At 44.7% G+C, this 25,813-nt stretch overlaps 2 protein-coding genes across 7 annotated transcripts in view; one reads left to right on the plus strand and one right to left on the minus strand.

Moving 5' to 3' along the window:
- The window catches only part of gckr (glucokinase (hexokinase 4) regulator), an 11,527-nt gene extending 1,229 nt beyond the window's left edge, over nt 1-10,298 (plus strand). For 2 of the 4 annotated variants that reach the window (XM_061216066.1, XM_061216067.1), the window contains 19 exons: nt 1-70; nt 371-439; nt 929-997; nt 1,993-2,066; nt 3,428-3,494; nt 4,346-4,399; nt 4,580-4,674; nt 5,046-5,151; nt 5,333-5,436; nt 6,189-6,287; nt 6,664-6,761; nt 6,899-6,975; nt 7,164-7,260; nt 7,456-7,553; nt 7,758-7,799; nt 7,878-7,958; nt 8,295-8,444; nt 9,005-9,139; nt 9,925-10,298. The exon at nt 1-70 is cut by the window's left edge and continues 86 nt beyond it. In XM_061216066.1, the coding sequence (XP_061072050.1) occupies nt 1-70; nt 371-439; nt 929-997; nt 1,993-2,066; nt 3,428-3,494; nt 4,346-4,399; nt 4,580-4,674; nt 5,046-5,151; nt 5,333-5,436; nt 6,189-6,287; nt 6,664-6,761; nt 6,899-6,975; nt 7,164-7,260; nt 7,456-7,553; nt 7,758-7,799; nt 7,878-7,958; nt 8,295-8,444; nt 9,005-9,139; nt 9,925-10,041 (1,702 nt within the window). In that variant the 3' untranslated portion in view covers nt 10,042-10,298. The remainder of the gene's footprint in view (nt 71-370; nt 440-928; nt 998-1,992; nt 2,067-3,427; nt 3,495-4,345; nt 4,400-4,579; nt 4,675-5,045; nt 5,152-5,332; nt 5,437-6,188; nt 6,288-6,663; nt 6,762-6,898; nt 6,976-7,163; nt 7,261-7,455; nt 7,554-7,757; nt 7,800-7,877; nt 7,959-8,294; nt 8,445-9,004; nt 9,140-9,924) is intronic. The other 2 variants (XM_061216069.1, XM_061216068.1) reach the window with 2 other exon arrangements.
- A 2,035-nt stretch (nt 10,299-12,333) lies between these two features.
- On the minus strand, nt 12,334-25,392 carry si:ch73-340m8.2 (tyrosine-protein kinase Blk). 3 transcript variants are annotated; one of them, XM_061233382.1, is made up of 13 exons: nt 25,184-25,392; nt 21,465-21,576; nt 21,124-21,163; nt 20,861-20,954; nt 20,007-20,105; nt 19,612-19,715; nt 18,137-18,286; nt 16,858-17,010; nt 16,215-16,394; nt 15,825-15,901; nt 13,553-13,703; nt 13,046-13,177; nt 12,334-12,719 (listed from the first exon to the last, which is right to left on the minus strand). In XM_061233382.1, the coding sequence occupies exons 2-13, from the start codon at nt 21,561-21,563 to the stop codon at nt 12,517-12,519; spliced, it is 1,482 nt and encodes a 493-aa protein (XP_061089366.1). In that variant the 5' UTR covers nt 21,564-21,576; nt 25,184-25,392; the 3' UTR covers nt 12,334-12,516. The 3 variants fall into 3 exon arrangements, with proteins under 3 accessions (XP_061089366.1, XP_061089375.1, XP_061089355.1); XM_061233391.1 differs by having other exon boundaries at nt 21,124-21,160; nt 21,465-21,605; XM_061233371.1 differs by having other exon boundaries at nt 21,465-21,605.
- Between the last annotated feature and the right edge of the window lie 421 nt (nt 25,393-25,813).

Here is a 25,813-nt window from a genome sequence, read left to right on the forward strand (position 1 = left end):
GGTGAGGTCGCTGCGGGACTGCGACTCGGAGATATTTCAGCACCTGTGGGGGGGTGGCGCGGGATACCAGGTGAGCACGCTCAACACCTGTATGCAGTGTGGAAGGGCCTTTCCACACAGACCATCTTCATCCATATGTTTACACAGGCCATGGGAAAGGCTTCCTCATTAGCCAGGGGTATTTGAACAGGTTAACTGACTGTAAATATGTACAGTAGCTCTGTGTGAATTGACTAATCCTGTATTCAGTAACTCTGTGTGAGTGGGGTGGACTAATACTGTATTCAGTAACTTAATGTGAATAGGTTTACTGTATACAGTAATTCTATGTGAATAGGCTAAAATGCAGTGACTCCGTTTGTGCAAACAGGGATTGTACAGTGACTCCATTGTACAGACGATTGTTCATGTGGCCAAGAAGGTGGAGGACATTTTGAAGGTAAAATGAATGCCTCATGGTCATTCACCAATCATTTGCCTCTAAAACACAGCCCCACCAATCATATATCACCAACATCAAAAGCCACCAATCATGTGTCAGTAACATACAGTGCAATGTGTTCATGTTTTAACAGAATACAGAGGGCAACATACAGTAGTTACTGACAGTGTGTTTTAACAGAATCCAGAGGGCAACATACAGTAGTTACTGACAGTGTGTTTGTGTTTTAACAGAATCCAGAGGGCAACATACAGTAGTTACTGACAGTGTGTTTTAACAGAATCCAGAGGGCAACATACAGTAGTTACTGACAGTGTGTTTGTGTTTTAACAGAATCCAGAGGGCCACATACAGTAGTTACTGACAGTGTGTTTGTGTTTTAACAGAATCCAGAGGGCCACATACAGTAGTTACTGACAGTGTGTTTGTGTTTTAACAGAATCCAGAGGGCCACATACAGTAGTTACTGACAGTGTGTTTTAACAGAATCCAGAGGGCCGTCTCATCGTCCTGAGTGGGTGTGGCACCTCAGGACGTCTGGCATATCTCTTGGCGGTAAATCCTTACATGAACACCTTTTACACATTTTATTTGGATATTGATATTCATAAATACCTGTTTAAACACGAGGGGGATTTCGTTATTTTATAAATAGAAGAATAACCGGAGAAAAGCAAACTGAAGGTGCTTTTTTTTACTGTGTGATACGTTCCACCTTCTTTCAGCTTCCATTATATTCTTTCCTTCAAAACTGAATTTATTTCATGCTCTAACTGTACATATACACAGCCCTATGTGTACATCTAACTGCACATATACACAGCCCTATGTGTAAATCTAACTGCACATATACACAGCCCTATGTGTTAATCTAACTGCACATATACACAGCCCTATGTGTAAATCTAACTGCACATATACACAGCCCTATGTGTTAATCTAACTGCACATATACACAGCCCTATGTGTAAATCTAACTGCACATATACACAGCCCTAGGTTATGAGTAAAGGAGATAATATCTGTTCCTGAACTCCACAAATCCTTTTTGCAGTCATTTATCTGAATTTGAATTTATTTGTTTATAATGTCGTGGACAGTCCCCATTAATTAACTGTAAACAGTAAATGGAGCAGCTTTAGCCTACATGACTAATTTCCAGCTGTAGTCCCCGGCCAGTTGACAGTAGGCTCCCTAAAATACATTAGTTAAAAAAATAATAAAATTACAGTTGCAGCAAGCACAAACAAATGGAGCAAGACATACAAACATATCAAGCACAATTGGAGCAAGCACAAACATGCGGGGAGACAAGACATGCAAGCACAAATGGCAGCAACATCAATGCAGTACATGAGATAAAACAGTACAAGGGGACAAGGGAAGAGCAAATAGTCATAGCAGACACACAGACACAGCAACATACAGACATAATAGCATACAGCATCTTCTTTTATTCTTTGGTTCTGGTGGAAGACAAAGTCCTGTCATCAAAGGAAGTGACACATTAATTTATCATGTTTACCCATTAGTTTGGATTCTCATTTCAGACATCCTTCAACAGACTCCTGACTGGATTAAAAAAGGAACGGGTCTTGGCTTATATTATTGCTGGAGGTGACAAGTGAGTAGTGTCTACTGTAAACAATACAAATCTGAACAGTGTAATATCAATATGACACACTTCATGAAAATAATTTAATATGAAGAGAAAAAGTGTAATGTTAGATGAATATAAAATATTTAGATATAATATCAAATTTCATTTATAATATGAATATAATATATAATAATAAAAGGGGATTTGCTTTGGGGACCGGACTATAAGAAAGTTATAATACAATATAAATATAATATATAATAATAATATTAAAAAATGCATTCAAATCTAAAGGGAAGCGTGAGTGTTATGGTTAATATTGGGGTTAGGGTCAGGGTTAAGTTAGGGTTATCAGGGAAGGGTAGGGGTATAACAGCTGAAGGTACAAAGGGACCGGGTCAAACACAGATTATCAGGCACATTGGGCCAATGACACCAGGCAGTGGAACAGAAGGGCTATCCGCCATTTTGTGTGAGCACACTGATGGCCAGGAGCCCAGGGCCAGCAGACCACAGCGCACGGGGAGGTTCCAGTGGGGACCGCAGCCCATTCAGAGCAGAGGAGCAGAGGGGCAGAGGAGCAGAGGGGCAGAGGAGCAGAGGGGCTGAGGGGCAGAGGGGCAGAGGGGCAGAGGAGCAGAGGAGCAGAGGGGCAGAGGAGCAGAGGGGCAGAGGGGCAGAGGAGCAGAGGGGCAGAGGAGCAGAGGAGCAGAGGGGCAGAGGGGCAGAGGGGCAGAGGAGCAGAGGGGCAGAGGAGCAGAGGAGCAGAGGAGCAGAGGGGCAGAGGGGCAGAGGGGCAGTGGGGCAGAGGAGCAGAGGAGCAGAGGGGCAGAGGGGCAGAGGGGCAGAGGGCCATCCCTACTGAAGGCATCAGGGTTCCGTGTTTTCTGTTTTGTCCAAGTTTCCCTCTCTGCACACCGCAGTCTGTCTTTCACCGGTGTTTCACCAGATTGTCATGTGCTTTTACCATACTCTCAAGTGTTATTTTCTGTCTGATCTCCTGTGTTTTGACCCGTTTGGGTTTTGGATTACCCGTCTGTTCTGATTGGGCCGCTGCTTTTGGACTCCCTTTGGTTTTTTGGTTTATGCTTTTGGTTTTCATTTTTGTTACTTCACCTGTGTGTTTTCAACCTTCTGCCTGTGACCACAACCATTCTCTGGATTGCCTTTGTTACCGTTTGCCTGGATATCAAACCTTGTGCCTGGATACTTGATTATGAACTGCCTATTCTTTACCATTCCTGTGTGCTGGTTATCGACCTCTGCCTGTCTGAACTATGACAAAGTTAATAAAGACTTTAACTTTATCTCCTGTGGTCATGCTATAGGGTCCATTGTTCTGGTGCCTGACAGGGGGATCATGGGAAAATATTTCTGTGTTCTAGGGCCCTTCTGACATCCCAGGAGGCCCCAGAGGATGACCCCCAACTGGGAGCCCTCAACCTGGAGCAGGTGGGGGTTTAATAACAGGGTCACTCAGGTGGGGGTTTATAACAGGGTCACTCAGGTGGGGTTTTATAACAGGGTCACTCAGGTGGGGGTTTAATAACAGGGTCACTCAGGTGGGGTTTTATAACAGGGTCACTCAGGTGGGGTTTAATAACAGGGTCACTCAGGTGGGGGTTTAATAACAGGGTCACTCAGGTGAGGGTTTAATAACAGGGTCACTCAGGTGAGGGTTTAATAACAGGGTCACTCAGGTGGGGTTTTATAACAGGGTCACTCAGGTGGGGGTTTAATAACAGGGTCACTCAGGTGAGGGTTTAATAACAGGGTCACTCAGGTGGGGGTTTAATAACAGGGTCACTCAGGTGGGGTTTTATAACAGGGTCACTCAGGTGGGGTTTTATAACAGGGTCACTCAGGTGGGGGTTTAATAACAGGGTCACTCAGGTGAGGGTTTAATAACAGGGTCACTCAGGTGGGGGTTTAATAACAGGGTCACTCAGGTGGGGGTTTAATAACAGGGTCACTCAGGTGGGGTTTTATAACAGGTTCACTCAGGTGAGGGTTTAATAACAGGGTCACTCAGGTGAGGGTTTAATAACAGGGTCACTCAGGTGAGGGTTTAATAACAGGGGTATTCAGCTGGGGGTTCATAATAGGGGTATTCAGGTGGGGGGTTTAATAACAGGGATATCCAGGTGGGGGGTTTAATAACAGGGTCACTCAGGTGGGGGTGTTATTTAATAATGTAATATAATGCTTCAGGACCCAGCTTATAACCTGCAAATTAGTCCATCTTAATAATGTATAAATAATGGCTATTATTAAAATAATGACTAAGTTATGCTATTCTGCAGGTGTGTACTGGTAAAAGCCGTGTCCTCTTCATTGGAATATCCTGTGGACTGTCGGTAAGAATAAGAATCTGTGTGTTTGTTCATTTTTAAAATGTCTGCGTTCCTGCATATCCCATGACTGGTGCTCTCTCTCTCTTCCTCTCTCTCTCTCCCCCTATTTCTCTCTACCCCTCTCTCTCCTTCTCCCCCCTCTCTCGCCTCCCCCCCCCCTCTCCCCTCCCACTCTCTCTGAAGGCACCCTTTGTTGCTGGCCAGCTGGACTTCTGTATGAACCACCTGGATGTCTTCACACCTGTGCTGCTTGGATTCAATCCTGTAGACATGGCGAGGTGAGGATATTGTGATTCTTCTTTTGATCCAATCTTATTACGGAGAAGTTTAACGGAGCTGATGTGCTGATTGTGTTTGAGTAACAGGGCTGATGGTGATAGTGTTTCAAAACATTGGTGCTAGCCTTCCAAGCAGTTAAGGGGTCTTCCCCAGCTTACCAACAAAAAATCATCAGACCCTACACCCCTGCCACACCTCTTCGTTCAGCCTCCACAGGCCGCTTGAAATTGTACTTCCCTCTAGGGTCTTTCAGCGCACTTATCCCTGGTTATGGGTATGCACTTTGTTGTACGTCGCCCTGGATAAGAGCATCTGCCAAATGCCATTAATGTAAATGTAATGTAATAACAGGGTTGATTGTTTCTCTCAGGAACGAGCCCGTCCCTGGCTGGGCTCTGACGTTCCGCGCTGTGGCAGAGAGGATGCTAGAGATGCAGAAGACCCACAGAGCCTTCATCATTAACCCTGCTGTCGGGGTCGGTTGGAGTCTGGTTACTGCATCTGCCCAGAATATGAGCTCAAATCCCAGTTTATATTCTATAGTGAGGAAAGGCTGTTAATGCCTATGGAGGGGGGGGGGCAGAGGTACAGAGCTGGTGTTATGACAGCAGGGCTGCAGGTTTGAGTCCCTGATGCTTGGCTTTGTCTCCCCTGCAGCCAGAGCCCATCAGCGGATCCTCCAGGATGAAGGCAGGGAGCACCACCAAGATCCTCCTGGAGACATTGCTCTGGAGCGCACACACCAGCACTGCCACACACAGGTACACACACACACACACACACACACACACACACCAGCACTGTCACGCACAGGTACACACACACACACACACACACACACACACACACACACACCAGCACTGTCACACACAGGTACACACACACACACACACACACACACACACACACACACCAGCACTGTCACGCACAGGTACACACACACACACACACACACACACCAGCACTGTCACGCACAGGTACACACACACACACACACACACACACACACACCAGCACTGTCACGCACAGGTACACACACACACACACACACACACACACCAGCACTGTCACACACAGGTACACACACACACACACCAGCACTGTCACGCACAGGTACACACACACACACACACACACACACACCAGCACTGTCACGCACAGGTACACACACACACACACACACACACACACACACACACACCAGCACTGTCACGCACAGGTACACACACACGCACACACACACACCAGCACTGTCACGCACAGGTACACACACACACACACACACCAGCACTATCACGCACAGGTACACACACACACACACACACCCATAATGCACACAGGTACACACACAAACACAAACAGACACTCATACTGCACACAGGTACACACACACACCAGCATCACACACACTAACACCACACACAGGTACACACACACACACACAGGTACTGTATACACATAGCACACTCCAGTAGTACTTTTCCACCACTGACCTTGATTTTGTTTATAACAGAGATGTTCTGAAGCTGCTGAAGAACTATGAACACATCCACAGAGTGACATACTCCCAGAGTGAACAGATAGCTGCGCTGGTGAAGCAAGCCGGAGCAAGGTGAGATTACCTGTGTACCTACTGATCTGTGTGTAAAGTGAGATTACCTGTGTACCTACTGATCTGTGTGTAAAGTGAGATTACCTGTGTACCTACTGATCTGTGTGTAAAGTGAGATTACCTGTGTACCTACTGATCTGTGTGTAAAGTGAGATTACCTGTGTACCTACTGATCTGTGTGTAAAGTAAGATTACCTATAGGATGACCTTTACACTGCTGTCTGTTAGAGCTAAGATTGTCTATGTATGTATGTATGTATATGTATATGTATGTAGCAATTATGCATGTATGTAGCATGTTTGCATATGTATGTATGTATGTATGTATGTAGTATCTATGTATGCGTACATGTATGCACTGTGTGTTGTGTTACAGCCTGCAGAAGGGAGGACATGTCTACTACGTGGGCTGGGGCACTTTAGGAGTGATCGGGATTATTGATGCCAGTGAATGTGTTCCAACATTTGGAGCAGGTAACCTATTTTACCTGCCAGATTATTTCATGCATTATGGCTGGGGGTATATTTATAATGGCAGTTACAAACTATAAACCCCTTGTTTTTATTCAACAATTGTCATCTAAGCGTTATTATTTGGCTCACTTCCGCAGAGGCTGGTGATATCTGTGGGTTCATCAGTGAGGGCTACACTGCAATGGGGAACACAGAGGGAGACATGACATCCCTGGTGAGCAGGAGAGAGCATTCCTCATCCTACAAAATACCGCCTTGAAACGGCATCCATGCCAACATGTTTTATCTCTGACTTCATTTGTTCATGAATCTTTTCAAGATCTTTTCAGCAGAGGGTCTGCGGGTTTATTCCAGATTAAAGATCTCTTCAGCCTATGAAGCGCATGGGTTTCTGTTCTCTAGGGGCCAGAATTCTGCATCGGACACAAAGACTTTGTGAGCGCCATCTTACCAAATGTGAGGGAATCAGACTCTGTCATCTTCATGTTTACATTGGCTGGTGAGTCAGGTGTACATGCCTGTGTTAAGGGGAATATTTCAGTGTTTGTTTCCGCTTGTACTTCTGTGGAATGGTGCTGTAAACATAAGTTAAAAAAAAAAAACCCTTGTGTTTTTACAGTGTACTTTTGTGCAGATGAATACAGCCTTATTTCTGATGAATGTTTAAATCTGAATCATAACTCCATCTGTGCAGATGATCTGGATGCGGTTGGAGACCTGGCTCTTTGCGTGAAACAGAAGACCTCGAACCTCCATGCTGTGGCCCACGCTTTTGGCGCATACGGTGTTCCGGTAGAGTCCATCTTCAACTCAGAGTCCATCTTAAGCTCAGAGTCCATCTTAAACTCAGAGTCCATCTTAAACTCGGAGTCCATTTTAACCTTAGAATCCATTTTAAACTTAGAGTCAATTTTAAACGTAGCATTTTGGACACGGCTATTTAAAAAGAATTGTGTAGAAGGAGGAGCCAGGCTGATTGCTGTTTATAATGGGCAGAAAGAATATGAAGGGATGCCGCAGCACCTGACACCATCCGAGGTATTGCATACTGTGTATAAACAGTTTTGTTGAACATTAAAACATGCTGGCCTAATTTATTGTTCTTTTGGTTTTTAGGACCGGATCAACAGAGTGTTTGCTTCCATTTTGACCATCACCTGGCCCAGAGCATCCGAAGAGGAGAGTTCATTCCTCATGGTGAAAGAAAAACTAATTCTACAGTGTCTGTATCTGCCTGTGTCTACTGACACAGCACAGCGTCTGTATCTGCCTGTGTCCACTGTGTCTGTCAGTCGCCATATTGTCCTTCCTCTGCACAAATCTACATGAGAGTGGGGCCTGGTCCAGGAGGACTGGAGATCTGTTTAAGCAGAGTATTATTTTTGGTTGAAAACACTATGCGAAAATGGGGGCCTTTTAACACGTTTCTCTTCCTGTGTGCATGTATGTGTGTGTGTGTGTGTGCCTGTGTCTGTGCCTGTGTGTGCATGTGTACATGCATGCCTGTGTGTGTGTGTTTCCTCCTGTACGTAGACACTGCAGGTGGAGTTGGCCACTAAGTGGGTGCTGAATGCTGTCAGCACTGGAGCTCACATCCTGAAGGGTAAAGTCTACAGGAACTACATGATGGACCTGAAAGTGACCAACAGCAAGCTGTTCAGAAGGGCAGTGTCCCTGCTACAGGTAAATAACACCCAGCTCACGCAACCTGTGTATCTACAGTGCTGCTGTTAATCTCAGTCTGTACAATAGAGCATCCAAACCCTGTTCCTGGAGATCTACTGTCCTGTAGGTTTTCACTCCAACCCAAATCAGACACACCTGACTGGCTCTGTATGAGTTCTCAGTGACTGAGTGGCTCTGTAGATGTTCTCAGTGACTGAGTGGCTCTGTAAAAGTTCTCAGTGACTGAGTGGCTCTGTAGAAGTTCTCAGTGACTGAGTGGCTCTGTAGAAGTTCTCAGTGACTGAGTGGCTCTGTAGAAGTTCTCAGTGACTGAGTGGCTCTGTAGATGTTCTCAGTGACTGAGTGGCCCTGTAGATGTTCTCAGTGACTGAGTGACCCTGTAGATATTATCAGTGACTGAGTGGCTCTGTAGATGTTCTCAGTGACTGAGTGGCCCTGTAGATATTCTCAGTGACTGAGTGGCTCTGTAGATGTTCTCAGTGACTGAGTGGCCCTGTAGATGTTCTCAGTGACTGAGTGGCCCTGTAGATATTCTCAGTGACTGAGTGGCTCTGTAGATGTTCTCAGGCTGTGCTGCTGAACTCTGCCATGGGGCCCTGATCCGGGCTGTCTACAGCACAGACCAGCCCACGGAGGAGATGAGCACTGCCTCACTCACTGAGCATGCCCAGACCGCCAACACTTGCAGCAAGGTATGAAACACACCTGCACTTATAATCATCGAGCATTTATCAATCTATTATTGTTCACACATATCTAATAGTAAATTTTTGCCATTTGGTCCCTCCGGCAGGTTGTTTGTAATAGTTATGATTTGGTTAGCCTGTATATAATCGTGATGGTGTGCTCGGACAGTATTTAACAGTAATGTTTGGGTTGTGACTCTTTGGCAGGTTGTATGTGACAGTAATGTTTGGGTTGTGACTCTTTAGCAGGTTGTATGTGACAGTAATGTTTGGGTTGTGACTCTTTAGCAGGTTGTATGTGACAGTAATGTTTGGGTCATGACTCTTTAGCAGGTTGTATGTGACAGTAATGTTTGGGTTGTGACTGGCAGGTTGTATGTGACAGTAATGTTTGGGTCATGACTCTTTAGCAGGTTGTATGTGACAGTAATGTTTGGGTTGTGACTCTTTAGCAGGTTGTATGTGACAGTAATGTTTGGGTCGTGACTCTTTAGCAGGTTGTATGTGACAGTAATGTTTGGGTTGTGACTCTTTAGCAGGTTGTATGTGACAGTAATGTTTGGGTTGTGACTCTTTGGCAGGTTGTATGTGACAGTAATGTTTGGGTTGTGACTCTTTAGCAGGTTGTATGTGACAGTAATGTTTGGGTTGTGACTCTTTAGCAGGTTGTATGTGACAGTAATGTTTGGGTTGTGACTCTTTAGCAGGTTGTATGTGACAGTAATGTTTGGGTTGTGACTCTTTAGCAGGTTGTATGTGACAGTAATGTTCGGGTCGTGACTCATTGACAGGTTGTCCCCACGGCGCTCATGATGCTGAGGTGGAAGTGTTCAGTGCGGGAGGCGAGGGCACGCCTCCAGGGTCACATGATCATCAGAGACGCAGTGGAGTCCTGCCTCACCGCCTGAACACCGCAACCTGAACACCCAACACACACTACTGCAGCCTGAACACCCAACACACATTCAGGGCTCAAACTGTCTCTCCCCATGATTACAGCACACAGCCACAACACAGCGCTCAAACTGTCTCTCCCCATGATTACAGCACACAGCCACAACACAGCGCTCAAACTGTCTCTCCCCATGATTACAGCACACAGCCATAACACAGGGCTCAAACTGCTCTCTTCTTCTGTTGAGTCACCTGCTTTTTGTTAGGAAACCACAACCACAACAATGAGTAACCAGACCACAATAAAACTATGGGAGCTCAGGAGTTTGCTTTCTGTTTCAACTATCTTTTTCATTTCAGTTTAGTTCTCTGTCACTCCCCACCTGTGTGGTCTACAGCAGGGCTGTGGGAGCAGGGCTCAGGCACGTACAGTGTGGAGAATGTAGAGTTGGAAAGATGGTGTTTGCTCAGTGAGGTGTCCTCAAGCTGAAGAAATCCGCAAGTTGTCTGCTCAGACCAGAGAGCGAGGGAGCTTCAGGTGAGGAGACCCCGCCTGTCTGCCAGGTGAGGAGTCAGGAGACCTCACCTGTCTGCCAGGTGAGGAGTCAGGAGAACTCAGGTAGTAGCAAGTTTAACATGTTGATGTAAGTGCATATACAAGGCAACATTTCTGAAGACCTTACATTTATAATAGGTATGTACAGTGCATGGTCCTGATTGGTTGAGAGTGTGCAGTGTGGCGTTCTGATTGGTTGAGAGTGTGCAAAATGGTAACTGGTAAATGGCAGGCATTAATATAGCGCCTTCTGGAAAAATCACCTAGCTTGGTCACATGACTGACTGTTGCATTCCACACCTGTTGCAGCTCTATAAATAAAATTGTAATTCAATCACAATAATAAGTAAATATTATTTGCAAATAATTTTCATCAAGAACATTTGATAAATAATCTTAGATATACAGCACACTGCATTACTGTTTTCCAGTATTGATATAATACCATGATGTGGAATAAGAGCATGAATCAAGAATGATCCTGACCAACTACTAAACTGGGAGCCTCTGACTGCAACCCCCTTACCCCACACTACCGCTAACCCCAACACTACCCCTAACCTCCCTAACACCCCAACCCCATCCCCCTTACCCCACACTACCACTAACCCCAACACTACCCCTAACCTCCCTAACACCCCAACCCCATCCCCCTTACCCCACACTACCCCTAACCCCAACACTACCCCTAACCTCCCTAACACCCCAACCCCATCCCCCATACCCCACACTACCCCTAACCCCAACACTACCCCTAACCTCCCTGACACCCCAACCCCATCCCCCTTACCCCACACTACCGCTAACCCCAACACTACCCCTAACCTCCCTAACACCCCAACACTACCCCTAACCTCCCTAACACCCCAACCCCATCCCCCTTACCCCACACTACCGCTAACCCCAACACTACCCCTAACCTCCCTAACACCCCAACCCCATCCCCCTTACCCCACACTACCCCTAACCCCAACACTACCCCTAACCTCCCTAACACCCCAACCCCATCCCCCTTACCCCACACTACCGCTAACCCCAACACTACCCCAACCTCCCTAACACCCCAACCCCATCCCCCTTACCCCACACTACCGCTAACCCCAACACTACCGCTAACCTCCCTAACACCCCAACCCCATCCCCCTTACCCCACACTACCCCTAACCCCAACACTACCGCTAACCTCCCTAACACCCCAACCCCATCCCCCTTACCCCACACTTCCGCTAACCCCAACACTACCCTTAACCTCCCTAACACCCCAACCCCATCCCCCTTACCCCACACTACCGCTAACCCCAACACTACCCCTAACCTCCCTAACACCCCAACCCCATCCCCCTTACCCCACACTACCCCTAACCCCAACACTACCCCTAACCCCAACACTACCCCTAACCTCCATAACACCCCAACACTACCCCAACCCCTAACCCAAACCCCCTTACCCCACACTACCGCTATCCCCAACACTACCCCTAACCTCCCTAACACCCCAACACTACCCCAACCCCTAACCCAAACCCCCTTACCCCACACTACCACTAACCCCAACACTACCCCTAACCCCCCTAACACCCCAACCCCATCCCCCTTACCCCACACTACCGCTAACCCCAACACTACCCCAAACCTCCCTAACACCCCAACACTACCCCAACCCCTAACCTCCCTAACCCCCCCCCATGCTACCCCTAACCCCAACAAATAAAAACTGTACATTTGTACATCACTCTAAAGGCCTGATCAGAAACACATAAATAAATATATAATATAAACATTGTGTAAGGTATGATTAACATGGATGCCGTCTCCATGGCAATCTGGGGCATTCGGTCTCCATGGCGATGAGGGGCAGTGGGGGTGCAGGATTCGGTCTCCATGGCGATGGGGGGCAGTGTGGGTGCAGGATTCGGTCTCCATGGCGATGAGCTCAGGGCTGGCTCTCGTACTGCGCCTCCGTGGCGATGTAGAAGTCCTCCAGCGTGTGCTGCAGGTGCTGGAACGTGGGCCGGTCCTCCGCCTCATTCCTCCAGCACCACAGAATAAGAGAGTACAGCTCAGGGGGGCAGCTGTCCGGGCATGGCATCCGGTACCCCCGATCCAGGTTCCGCACCACCTCAGGGTTTGTCATGCCTGTAGTCACACACACACACACACACACACACACACACACAACCACCTCAGGGTTTGTCATGCCTGTAGTCACACACACACACACAGTACCTGGGTAAGGCACACACACACACACACACACACACACAGTACCTGGGTAAGGCACACACACACACACACACACACAGTACCTGGGTAAGGCACATACACACACACACACACAGTACCTGGGTAGGGCACACACACACACACACACAGTACCTGGGTAGGGCACACACACACACACACACAGTACCTGGGTAGGGCACACACACACACACACACACGCACACACACACACACAGTACCTGGGTAAGGCACTCTCCCGTACGCGATGATCTCGGTCAGCAGGACGCCAAAAGACCACACGTCAGACTTGATGGTGAAGGTGCCATAGTTAATGGCCTCTGGGGCCGTCCATTTCAGGGGGAACTTGGCACCTGAGCAGAGACAGAGAGAGATCCACTGCTACACACCACTACACACACGCTACACACCGCTACACACACGCTACACACACGCTACACACCGCTACACACCGCTACACACTGCTACACACTGCTACACACACTGCTACACACCGCTACACACAGTCTGTGCACTCAGCCTCGATGATCCGGGCGGGGCCTACCTGCCTGTGCGATGTACTCAGACTCGATGATCCGGGTGGGGCCTACCTGCCTGTGCGATGTACTCAGACTCGATGATCCGGGCGGGGCCTACCTGCCTGTGCGATGTACTCAGACTCGGTGATCCGGGCGGGGCCTACCTGCCTGTGCGATGTACTCAGACTCGGTGATCCGGGCGGGGCCTACCTGCCTGTGCGATGTACTCAGACTCGGTGATCCGGGCGAGGCCGAAGTCGGCAACCTTGCACTGCAGCGTCTCTGACACCAGCACGTTGGCCGCCCGCAGGTCTCTGTGGATGCAGTTATTCTGCTCGATGTAGGCCATGCCCTCTGCGATCTACACACGGGGATGCAACCGGTTACTCTGAATCAGCTGATTACACTGAGTCAGCCGATTACACTGAGTCAACATAATACCACCAACATATTACCGAATACACTCACTCCATTGATTTAGCTGATTTTGTTGGTTCTTCTGATAAAACAAACCAAATATCAAGACACTGCAGGGTTATGAATTGTATACCTCATTCTTCATTGGAAACATTAGATTCTATTTAGCATTTACACTGAAACATTCAAAGTGTGCTTTTTCCTTTGGACAGTTCCACCCTCCAAAGTGTCCAGATGTTGCAGCTGTCAGATCCTGCCCACAGGGCCGGTTAGTTCTGCCATTAGTTCTGTGAGGTCTTCTGCCATTAGTTCTGTGAGGTCTTCTGCCATTAGTTCTGTGAGGTCTTCTGCCATTAGTTCTGTGAGGTCTGTGTAGCGAATGAAGTCTATGCAGTGCTATTATGTCTGCTGGGAAAGCTAACTAGAGTTGAACTTTTAACACCCTAGAGTTGAACTTTTAACACCCTGTGATCTGACTTCATAATGTGTCAACCGATAGGAGATGGTCTAGTGTGAGCAAGGGTGGCATTTTAGTTCCTTGCATTTGTAATAGTCCCCATATACGACAGTGCTGTAATGAACAAAACATGTCTGCTTCACTTTAGCGTTCAACATAGTGCAAGAATTATAGCGACCCCACAAATCCTACGTACAAAGCTAGCTTAATGCAGCACTATAGTCTAAGATAGGGCAGTTTAGTGTAAATATTACCTACAGCTTAATGTATTAATTAACCTATATACTCTGCGACAGAACATGACTTAATTATGAGAAAAGGCCATCGGCTGCTGGCTGTCGTGAAGCACTCCGTGATCAGAGACGTGTGGGCCCTGTTCTGCGGTGCAGGGTGATATTTTTAGAAAGGCAGAGCGATCTGACACCGGCCCGCCTGGCGGCCGTGACGCCGCCTCACGTGTGAAGTGGTTCTGACAGGATGTGACACGCGTCTCGCAGCCGTGGAAAACGGCAGAATCGCATCACATCCTGTCCAGATGGTAATAACAGATAGGGCACACTTTCAGAGGTACACACTCACAACTTAACACAAACATTACCGAAAATGAACACGGATGTTACCATAACTGAACACAAACATTACCGAAACTGAACACGGATGTTACCATAACTGAACACGGATGTTACCATAACTGAACACAAACATTACCAAAACTGAACATGAAAGTTACCATAACTGAACACAAACATTACCAAAACTGAACACCAATGTTATCACAACTGAACACACACATTACCATAACTTAATAATAATTATTTTACCTGCTGAAAATCAGTGGCATTGACCCCAAAACATATTTTGAGTTTTAGAAAAGAGGAGTATGTAAGCTTTCTAATGATACCATCTCTCTGCTCCAGATATCAAGGCGTTGAATTTTGAGTGCCACCAAACCCTGCGGCTAAATCTTATCATCTTATGTATAAACCCTTTAAAACTATATTTTTACTCTGAGCATTTATATTTCACATTGACATACAGACCATGAAAGCAACATGTTGCCACGGACACAGCTGATGTGTTTGTTTGTGACTGGCTGGCTATACTCTGAACAACTTAGGTGTTACTTTCATTTTGGCATCTTGTGTTTATACTGTAAGCTATAAGCTATACTGTTACAATATTGTCACTCAAACAGCCAAAACGTTTTTTTAAACATTTTAAACACTGACATAAACATCGATTTATGGCTGTCGGTACTTATGACTGATTATGAGAGAACGGGTCAGAACTGTTACCATAACTGAACTCCAACACAACCATAACTGAATGCAAGCATTACCCTAACAAAACATAAACATTACCAAAACAGAACACAAATGTTTTCTTCTGAAAGAAAAAGCATATAACCACCAACAGACAGACTGCATTAAATTTCATATAAATATTTAGTTAAATTTTTAATTGATGTACATCAGTTGCAGCTACTATGTGAATTTTAACCAGCCTGGTTTCTCATTGTGGTTGAAGCATCCTGTTCAAACTCGCCTCAGAAGAATGTTTTTTACTTTTGAGTTTTTGTGCAAAAAAAGGCACTGTGCGCTGACTGACCTGTGCTGACATATCCAGCAGTTTAGGAAGCGTCAGGCTGTTCCCCTCCGCTGTCTTCAGAAAGTCGAGCAAACTCCCTGCAGAAGAATCGCAAACAGAACAACTCAGTCACAAAACAGCACGGACACAGCACAGACACAAAACAGTACAGACGCAGAAAAGCTCGGACACAGCACAGACACAGACACAGAACAGCGCAGAACAGTACAGACACATAATAGCACAGACGCAGTACCAACACAGAACATAACAGCACAGACACACAACAGCTCAACAGCACAGGCATGGACACCCACGCACACAAAAACAATGATTCATAAGATTAGAGGTGATTAGTAAAGACCGGATTAAGTGCTGAATCAGGACTACGTATCCCAGAACACCCCTCACCATTTTCCATGAACTCGGTGACAATGAAGATGGGCTGCTGGGTGACGATGGCGTACAGACGCACCAGGTGCTTGTGCTGCAGGTGCTTCATCAGGTGAGCCTCCTGCAGGAAGGCCTCCGGCTCCATGCTGCCCGCCTTCAGCGTCTTTATCGCCACCTTCTGGTTGTTCTTATAATAGCCTGCAACACCAACAGGGCCCGAGAGCGGCCTTTAGCCGCGTCAGAGGGAGCTGCGCTGATGCAGTCCTGCACGATGACCGCTGGCTGGACCTGTCACTAGCTCTGACCGCTTCTGAGCGTTTACATTGCAAGAGCTCCCTTTTAAGGAACAGTAAAACAATAGACATAAAACCTTGGGAGTTTAAGTGTTGTTTGCTGTTATTCTGTATTCCGACAGACTGTATATCTTCTCTTACTTGGAAACACGGAGCTGAGAAATGACACCAAACGTTCTGTGCTGTGATTACAAGCTGACACTGGGCCACCAGCGCTCTTTCCTGGTTGGACGGTTGTAAAGAGGACACAGCAGAACTATAGGACACGGCAGAACTACTGCTCTGTGCCCTGAGGGGCTACAGGACCTGGCCAGTGCGTCAGAACTGCAGTGGTGATCCGAGACGTGAGTAATGATGGCCTGGCTCACCCATCCACACCTCTCCAAACTGCCCCGCCCCAAGCTTCTTCACCATCCGCAGCGTTTCTCTGGGAACCTCCCAGGTGTCCTGCGCCCAGGGGGTCTGAGGCCGGGGGTGCTTACAGGGGACGGTCAGCTTCTTACAGAGTCCATCCGCTGATCCTGAGAGAGACCCCAAAACTCCCATCAGAGAGAGAGACAGAGAGAGAGACTCCCACACCCCAATCAGAGAGAGAGAGATAGAGAGAGAGACCCCAAACTCCAATCAGAGAGAGAGAGAGAGAGAGAGAGAGAGAGACTCCAAAACTCCCATCAGAGAGAGACAGAGAGAGAGACTCCCACACCCCAATCAGAGAGAGAGACCCCAATCAGAAAGAGAGACACCAAACCCCAATCAGAGAGAGCGAGAGAAAGAGAGATACAGAGAGAGAGACTCCCACACCCCAATCAGAGAGAGAGAGAGAGAGAGAGACTCCCACACCCCAATCAGAGAGAGAGAGATAGAGACCCCAATCAGAAAGAGAGATGCCAAACCCCAATCAGAGAGAGAGAGAAAGAGAGATACAGAGAGAGAGACTCCCACACCCCAATCAGAGAGAGCGAAAGAGAGAGAGGGAGAGAGAGAGAGAGACCCCAATCAGAAAGAGAGACGCCAAACCCCAATCAGAGAGACACCCCAAAACTCCAATCAGAGAGAGAGAGAGAGAGACCCCAAACCCCAATCAGAGAGATAAAGATCCCAAAACTCCCATCAGAGAGAGAGAGAGTGAGAGAGACCCCAAAACCCAATCAGAGAGAAGCCCCCAAGACCCCAGTCAGAGAGAGAGAGAGAGAGAGACCCCAGTCAGAAAGAGAGACCCTAGTCAGAGAGAGAGTGAGATAGAGAGAGAGAGACCCCATTCAGAGAGGGAGACCCATCAGAGAGAGTGAGAGAGAGGGAGAGAGAGAGACCCATCAGAGAGAGTGAGAGAGAGACCCATCAGAGAGAGTGAGAGAGAGGGAGAGTGAGAGAGGGAGAGAGAGAGAGACTCATCAGAGAGAGACCCCAGTCAGAGAGAGAGACCCATCACAGAGAGTGAGAGAGAGGGAGAGAGAGGGAGAGAGACCCCTCAGAGAGAGCGAGACCCCAGTCAGACAGAGAGACCCTTCAGAGAGAGAGACCCCAGTCAGACAGAGAGGCCCATCAGAGAGAGAGACCCCAGTCAGACAGAGAGACCCATCAGAGAGAGAGACCCCAGTCAGAGAGAGAGAGAGACCCATCAGAGAGAGCGTGCTCTAGCGGTCTTACGGGTGTAGTGTTTGACCAGGTCCTGCAGGGAGGAAAAGCAGATCTTAGGAGAGATGTAGTATCCGCCGCTGTCCAGAGAGCGGATTTTATAATGCTTCACCAGACTCCTGCTGTCTGGCAACATGTCTCTGACAGATAGAGAGAATGCTCCTGCAATACAGACCATCATCACCATCACCATCACCATCACCATCACCATCACCATCACCATCACCATCATCACCATCATCATCACCATCATCATCACCATCATCACCATCATCACCATCACCATCATCACCATCATCACCATCACCATCATCACCATCATCATCACCATCACCATCATCACCATCACCATCACCATCATCACCATCACCATCATCACCATCACCACCATCATCACCATCATCACCATCATCATCACCACCATCATCACCACCATCATCACCATCATCATCATCATCACCATCACCATCATCACCACCATCATCATCACCATCATCACCATCACCACCATCATCATCACCATCACATCATCATCATCACCATCATCATCATCACCACCATCATCATCACCATCATCACCACCACCACCATCACCATCATCACCATCATCACCATCATCATCATCACCATCATCATCATTGGCTCAGGTGATAAAAGCAGTCTGGTTCGATTGATTGGGTGTATCGAAGTGGATATAGGCGCTACATAAATGCCAACAATTTGGCATTTAGGTGACTGGAAAACGTTTATACTTTTTGTTAATGACAAGGGCCACAGTCTCAGGGCCAAAATAACTTTCACGGACGCTCTGCAATTTTAGTCCACTATAACTGGACTATAAACAGGCCTTTAGATCTCAGGATACTCTCATACCCGTCTCAGTCTCATACCCAGTTTAATCTCATACTCAGTTTAATCTCATACCCATCTTAATCTCATACTCGGTTTAATCTCATACCCATCTTAATCTCATACTCAGTTTAATCTCATACTCAGTTTAATCTCATACCCATCTTAATCTCATACCCAGTTTAATCTCATACTCAGTTTAATCTCATACCCAGTTTAATCTCATACCCAGTTTAATCTCATACTCAGTTTAAAATCATACCCAGTTTAATCTCAGACCCAGTTTAATCTCATACTCAGTTTAAGATAATACCCAGTTTAATCTCATACCCAGTTTAAAATAATACTCAGTTTAATCTCATACCCAGTTTAATCTCATACTCAATTTAATCTCATACCCAGTTTAATCTCATACTCAGTTTAATCTCATACTCAATTTAATCTCATACTCAATTTAATCTCATACCCAGTTTAATCTGATACCCATCTTAATTTCATACTCAGTTTAATTTCATACTCAGTTTAATCTCATACCCAAATTAATCTCATATCCAGTTTAAGATCATATCCAGTTTAAGATCATATTCAGTTTAATCTCATACCCAGTTTAAGATCATACCCGGTTTAATCATTCTCACCTTTGCTGGTCTCGCTCTCCCTGATGAGGAAAGCTCCAGGTTTATTTCCAGGAGCCAGAAGCAAGCCCTCTGTCTCTTTGCGGCTCAGATTCGCAAAGAACCATCTGGAAAATATACACAAATGCAAACATATGCACACGCACACACACACACACACACACACACACACACACACACACTTATACACAGGAATAATTAACCATCTGTATCTGGTGGAGGTCGTATAGATGTACAAACTTTAGTTTTTTCAATTTGGTATCTTTGCAGAAGCTATTTATTCACAAATATAGATGCAGTTTTTCAACCTTAAAGTCACGAGGGTTCAGAGAAAAGCTGAAGTCAGAAACGGCATCATGTACGTTGTGTTGTCTGTGAGGTGAGAAGGGCGTGCTTACTGTTCCTCCTCCAGGGTGTTCAGCCGTGCCACATAATTTTGAGGAAAGTACCCCTCTTCTCCACTGACCAAGGACTTCGCCAGCCACCAATCACCTTTACTTAAAAACACAGCAACCAATCACATTTACACAGGAATTCACCATGGGTGAAATATGACATTACTACAAAGTTTTGGACACAGTGGTGTTTTTTTATGAATGGGGGCCATCGACTACACCAGAGAAGTATTTATATACTCTATATATGCATTGTGGAGGCCAGCAGCAGCCATACCATCATGTACTCCTGCCATACTACTTGGTTAGTAAATGGCTGAAGATAAGCAGATGTGGGCTTGGTTAGTAAATGGCTGAAACTAAGCAGGTCTGCCTGATTTCATTTGCAAAAACATCCTCTCCACCTCAACTGGTGTGTGTTGAGCATTCTGGTGCAAAATAGCAGCCGTGCATCACCCAGATGGGTGCAACACATTGGTGGTGGTTGAGGTGAGTTTCCCCCTCATCACTGTAAAGCGTTTTGAGCCTGAGTGCTTTAGAAATGTAACTATCTGTATTTTAAAAAATTGTGACATTTTAATGGTATTTGTTTTTGTACCTGTTTGAATAGTGTAAGTAGCGAGAGTTAAAATGGCGGCGTTCTTCTGTCTGGTCCTACACTGGCTCAATACTTCAAATATTCAAATACATCCAGTGCCTCAGTGACAGAACCTTCTCTCATTAAAACTAAGAAACAATTTACTCGTCACATTTCGATATGCAGAATAATAAACTGAATTCAACATACTAGTTAGTTACACTTTAGTGGTGAATATAGTCTTCCTGGTGAAGTGAAGAGTGGACGAGTGGATACTTACTCACTAATTAGTTTGAGTTTGTCCCCTTTCTGAAATGCAAGGTCATGATCATTCATAGGTCTGAAGTCATACTGAGCAAGGACAATATCTTTATCTGCAATTGAACAAAAATATGGGATTTTAAACAAGGAAATAAACAGCAAATTTTATCAGCAAACATCTATAATGTCACAAATATTGACTCATTTGTTCTCTTCATTCGGAAGCAGGAGGTCTATGTCACATCTATCATATCTGACCTTTGACCTTTGTGTCTGTCATACCTGTTTGTGGAGGACCCAGTCTGTCCTCCAGAGACTCCTGCTGAAATGGGAATTAGCACAAGAATAAGAGAATAAGCACAGGACTGTCCATGCTGACGGATGCTGTCAATCAAGCATCAGCAAAGTAGTTCAGTAATCACTCTTTCAAAGACTGACATCCGGCAGATTTAAGAAATGCTTTGAAAATGTTTTTATGAAAATGAAATTTTGAAATACAGAAAAAGGTGAACCAAGGAACTAGGAGCAGCTTTCAACTGCTTGTGTGGTGGAATCAGTGGGGCTTCTCAGGGGGGCGGGGGCAGTTTGGTATGTACGGTGGGGCAGTGTTTGGGGGCACTTACAGCCAGCGGGGGGTTTATGGGGGACCCCGGATCCCCAGGACGCTCTTGCGGCTGTATGGACTCCCTGAAGAGTCTCAGAGCACTGTTCAAGGCCCCCATTTCAGCCAATCACCTTCCAGAAACAGAGCACTGGCCAATCACCTTCCAGAAACAGAGCCCTGTGCAATCAATTCATTTCAGCCAATCACTTTTCAGAAACAGAGCACTGCAATCAGCCCATTTCAACAAATCACCTTTCAGAAACAGAGCACTGGCCAATCACCTTTCAGGAACAGAGCACTGGCCAATCACCTTTCAGGAACAGAGCACTAGCCAATCACCTTTCAGAAACAGAGCCCTGGCCAATCACCTTCCAGGAACAGAGCACTGCGTTTGGGCCCATTTCCCCGGGGACCGGAGCTAGGGGCACAGCCCAAGGTCCATGAATCACCAGAGAGTTGGTGGTTCAAGCCCCAGTATAGCTGTGATGAGATTTACAAGGCCCTTAAGCCCCATTGTTCCAGGGAGGAATCGGCCCTGCTTAGTCTAATCAACTGTAAGTCCTTTAGCATCAGCTAAATAACGGTAATGGAATGCCGCTTGGCACCTCCCCCTCTCCGAACCTCCACCTCACGCTCACGACTACTGTCTGTTCTGGCTCCACGGTGGTGGAACGAACTCCCCGTTGAGGTCAGAACTGTAGAATCTCTCCTCACCTTCAAGTGCAAACTGAAGACGCACCTCTTCAAGCAGCACCTTTCCCCATCCCTCCCTACCTCCCTGTGAACCTTAATTGTTGTCTTTGTTATTTATGTTGTGTTTCGGTATTTATAGTTGGCTAGGTAAGCAGTATTTGGATAATTAAGTTTGGTCACTTTTGCTTTGTTGTTTGTTTATTTGCTGTTTAAAAAAAAATAAAAAAATAAAAATAGGCCCTGGTCCTTATCTTTGTTGTACAGGTAGCAATTGAAATTGTACTTCCCTCTAGGGTCTTTCAGCGACCTTATCCCTGGTTATGGGTATGCACTTTATTGTACGTCGCTCTGGATAAGAGTGTCTGCCAAATGCCAATAATGTAATGTAATGTAATGGAATGTAACTGCCAGCGGTTTTTGTAAATCTACCAGCCTCTCATTTGCCAGGAAAGGCTGAATTAAAATCCTGCACACACCCCTGAGTGAAATCTTTAATCAAAGTGCTTTTAAACTGAGCTGTACCCTGTGCACTGTTATGAGTTGTAATTTATATGTTCAGAAAGGTATGGTTGGTTTGTTATAACTTCCCGCACTTTCAGAAAAAAATTATGAACAAATGCATAAAAAGGCTCAAATGCTTATCAATGAGGTGGTATCATTAATTTGTACCTTTTTTGCTTTCAGGGTACATGGGAAATGTGTTCCTTAAAAAACAGAAATGTACCATTATTTCTGAGAACACACACTATTCTACGCATTGAAGGAAAGGCCCTTTATCTATAATGCTTTAAAAGTCATTTTACTTTTCATTTTATCAGAAAGCGTGAGTACAGTGAGGATGTTTAACCTGTAGTAAGTATCCAGCGGTATAAATTGATTACATGTTAAAATTGTAATAATAAAAGTGCAGAGATAAGATTCATTATCTAAATAAATGTACAACTGATACCTATATTATGCTTCACAAATATGCAGCGTAAATGACATTCGGACATTCTGAAAATCGTTTAATTGTGTTTCCCTGGTTATTTAAATATTTTTATAGTGTATCTGTGGTGTGAATATATTTCATTTTCATATCTACGGTGAATAAGTACACACATGTTCACAAAAATAAGATTTACATTTTTTACAAAGCTTTGAGTTACACTTTTACACCTTTACACTGTAAATTCTTTTTGAGTAAATTCTCAAAGCAATAAATTGCATTAATATCTTTAAAAAAAAATTAAAGGAAGCGTGATTAGAATCAGTTTAGATTAGATTGCTGAAAATGAAGTGATATCATAAATAATTTGCAAGTAACTTGTTTCATTGAAATTGTTGCATTTTAATTGTCTTTTAATTTTACTTTTAATGAATGTGTATTTAGCATTTATTTAGAGAAATGTATGTATATTTTTTGGAAAACAAAATATTTTGGAGACTTGCAAATTAACAGAACACTACTTTTTGGCCTTAAATAGCCAGTACATAAATTATTTTATTTTATTTTATTGCAGATTATTTTTTACAGTGTATACAACAATATACCATACATATACCATATACCATAAATTATTATTATAAGTCATTATATTATATTATAATATCAATATTAATCTACATTTTCTGTTTTTTGTTATTTGCCACTCTCCGGACTATCTTAACTAATGGAAGCTTGATATTCAGTGGGCATTTTTATGATATAGAAATACTGCTATATTTGTAGTGTTTCTGAAAGTGAGGCAACTTTCAGGAACACTACAAATATAGCAGTATTTTTGTATTCCCGCGCTCTATTTATAAATGAGTATTCATAAAACTGCTATTAAATTATTTTTTATATAATCAGTTCAGCAAAAAACACAGTTTTAAAGTGAGTAATATTTACATTTCTGTGAATACATTTGTAACATAATGTTCTGTACATATAGAACATGAACACTTTTGTCTCCGTAAACCAGTACATAACTAGGTAATCTGGCTGCATGGTAGCCCAGTGGACTAGAGCATGGATTTATGAGTCCGCATATGGCAAGTGTCTTATTCACATATCAGGCATGGAAAACAACAAAAATGTACTAAATGTAACTTTCTGTTCAAAGGCCCTTAAATTACCGAGATAATTTAATGCATAACTTTGACAGCCTTTTTGTGCATGAGTATATACACTCACCGTGCATTTTATTAGGAACATTTTTGCAATGCATACAATCATTTAGATACGGGTCAGGAGCTTCAGGTAATGTTCAAATCAAGCATCAGAACGGGGGAAGGGAAAATTTTGATCCAAGTGACTTTGACTTTGGAATGATTGTTAGTGGCAGACAGGGTGGTTTGAGTATCTCAGAAACCAAAAAATATATAAATACACATATGATGGCCACTGTCTTTCTGTTTAGAACAGCTCCTTATGCGTGTTTCGCTATTTATGGATTTGATGCTTTTAAACTGGAAGAACCAGTGCACCTGTAAGTGGCTTTGGATTAAAAGCGCCAAATGACTAAAATGTAAATGTAAATGTAAATAACCACACATTACAAGAGTGGCATGCAGAAGAACATCGATGAACACAAAACACATCAAAACTCTAAGGATAGGCTCAGTCGATAGCAGTAGAAGTAAAAAAAAAAGAGTCTAATAAATACCTAATAAAGTGCTCAGTGAGTCACACAATTTCAACTTATTTTTCATAAATAGTTTGATTGAATATTGATCACCCTTTTGATTGTTTTATCTCAATTTATGAATTTTTCTTCTTCTTCAATGTATTTGTATAGTGCTTTTTCCAGAAGTCTGTCACAAAGATATTTTACAGAGTAACAGAAGGGTAGAAAAGAGAAAGAAAACACCAGGCCAGAACCCACAAATAACATTTATGAACATGCATGTCATCTTGACCCAGCAGTGTAACTTTCATGTGCGAATAGTTTTTCCATCAGATATGTTCATTTAACCAAACCAGCCCAAACAAAATGAGCAATATGTCTGTTGCAACATCTACTAGCATCACCTGCACTGTTCCATACATAAAGAGGTCATGAGGGATTGTCACAGACATACCTGGTTCTTGGCTTTGAATACGGTGGTATAGTTTTAGCAGGTTTCACTCAATATTCCACGTGTGATGTGTCACTAAAGCAGAGTTACGGCATCTCAGTATATGCGCTCTTTTTCTCTCTCTACGTCTGTCTCTCTCTCTCCCTCGCTCTCTCTCCCGTGATCACACACACACACACGATTTCAGTTTCCTGAACTGAGGAGCCTTGAGAGTCAATGCGTCTTTAAATAAATAATAAATGGCTTTTACAGTGCGTGAATAAAAATGATAGATTTAAGAATTCAAAAAAATATGAATTACTCATCAGCAACTTTTCACAACTATCTCCCTTCTCCACCCCACACCACACTGTAAATTTATAAACAATTACCTCTTCCGAATTACTTTTATAATATCAAATTAATTTATGGCCCGTAATAATTTTCAAAGTCACATTCGATGTCATGTGTACACACTGTGCCTGTGTCTGGAACCTGCATTTGTGTGACCTCACCTGTCCAGGTAAAACCTGCATAAGCAAGCAAGGGCAGTAAAGACTGGGTTAAATCCTACTGCGTATGATTTACTTCATATCTGCTAATGAAGTAAACACATATACAGTATATATGCATTTTTAATATCATGTTATTTTA

The sequence above is a fragment of the Conger conger genome, chromosome 1 (assembly GCF_963514075.1).
Source record: "Conger conger chromosome 1, fConCon1.1, whole genome shotgun sequence".
Classification (NCBI taxonomy): domain Eukaryota; kingdom Metazoa; phylum Chordata; class Actinopteri; order Anguilliformes; family Congridae; genus Conger; species Conger conger.

Coding starts and splice junctions, on each gene's coding strand:
- si:ch73-340m8.2 (XM_061233382.1), bottom strand. CDS start 21,563: ATGGGGGCCTTGAACAGTGCTCTGAGACTCTTCAGGGAGTCCATACAG. Junction 17,011..18,136: donor CCTGGTCAAACACTACACCC/GTAAGACCGCTA, acceptor GGTCTCTCTCAG/GATCAGCGGATGGACTCTGT. Junction 15,902..16,214: donor CACCGAGTTCATGGAAAATG/GTGAGGGGTGTT, acceptor ATTCTTCTGCAG/GGAGTTTGCTCGACTTTCTG.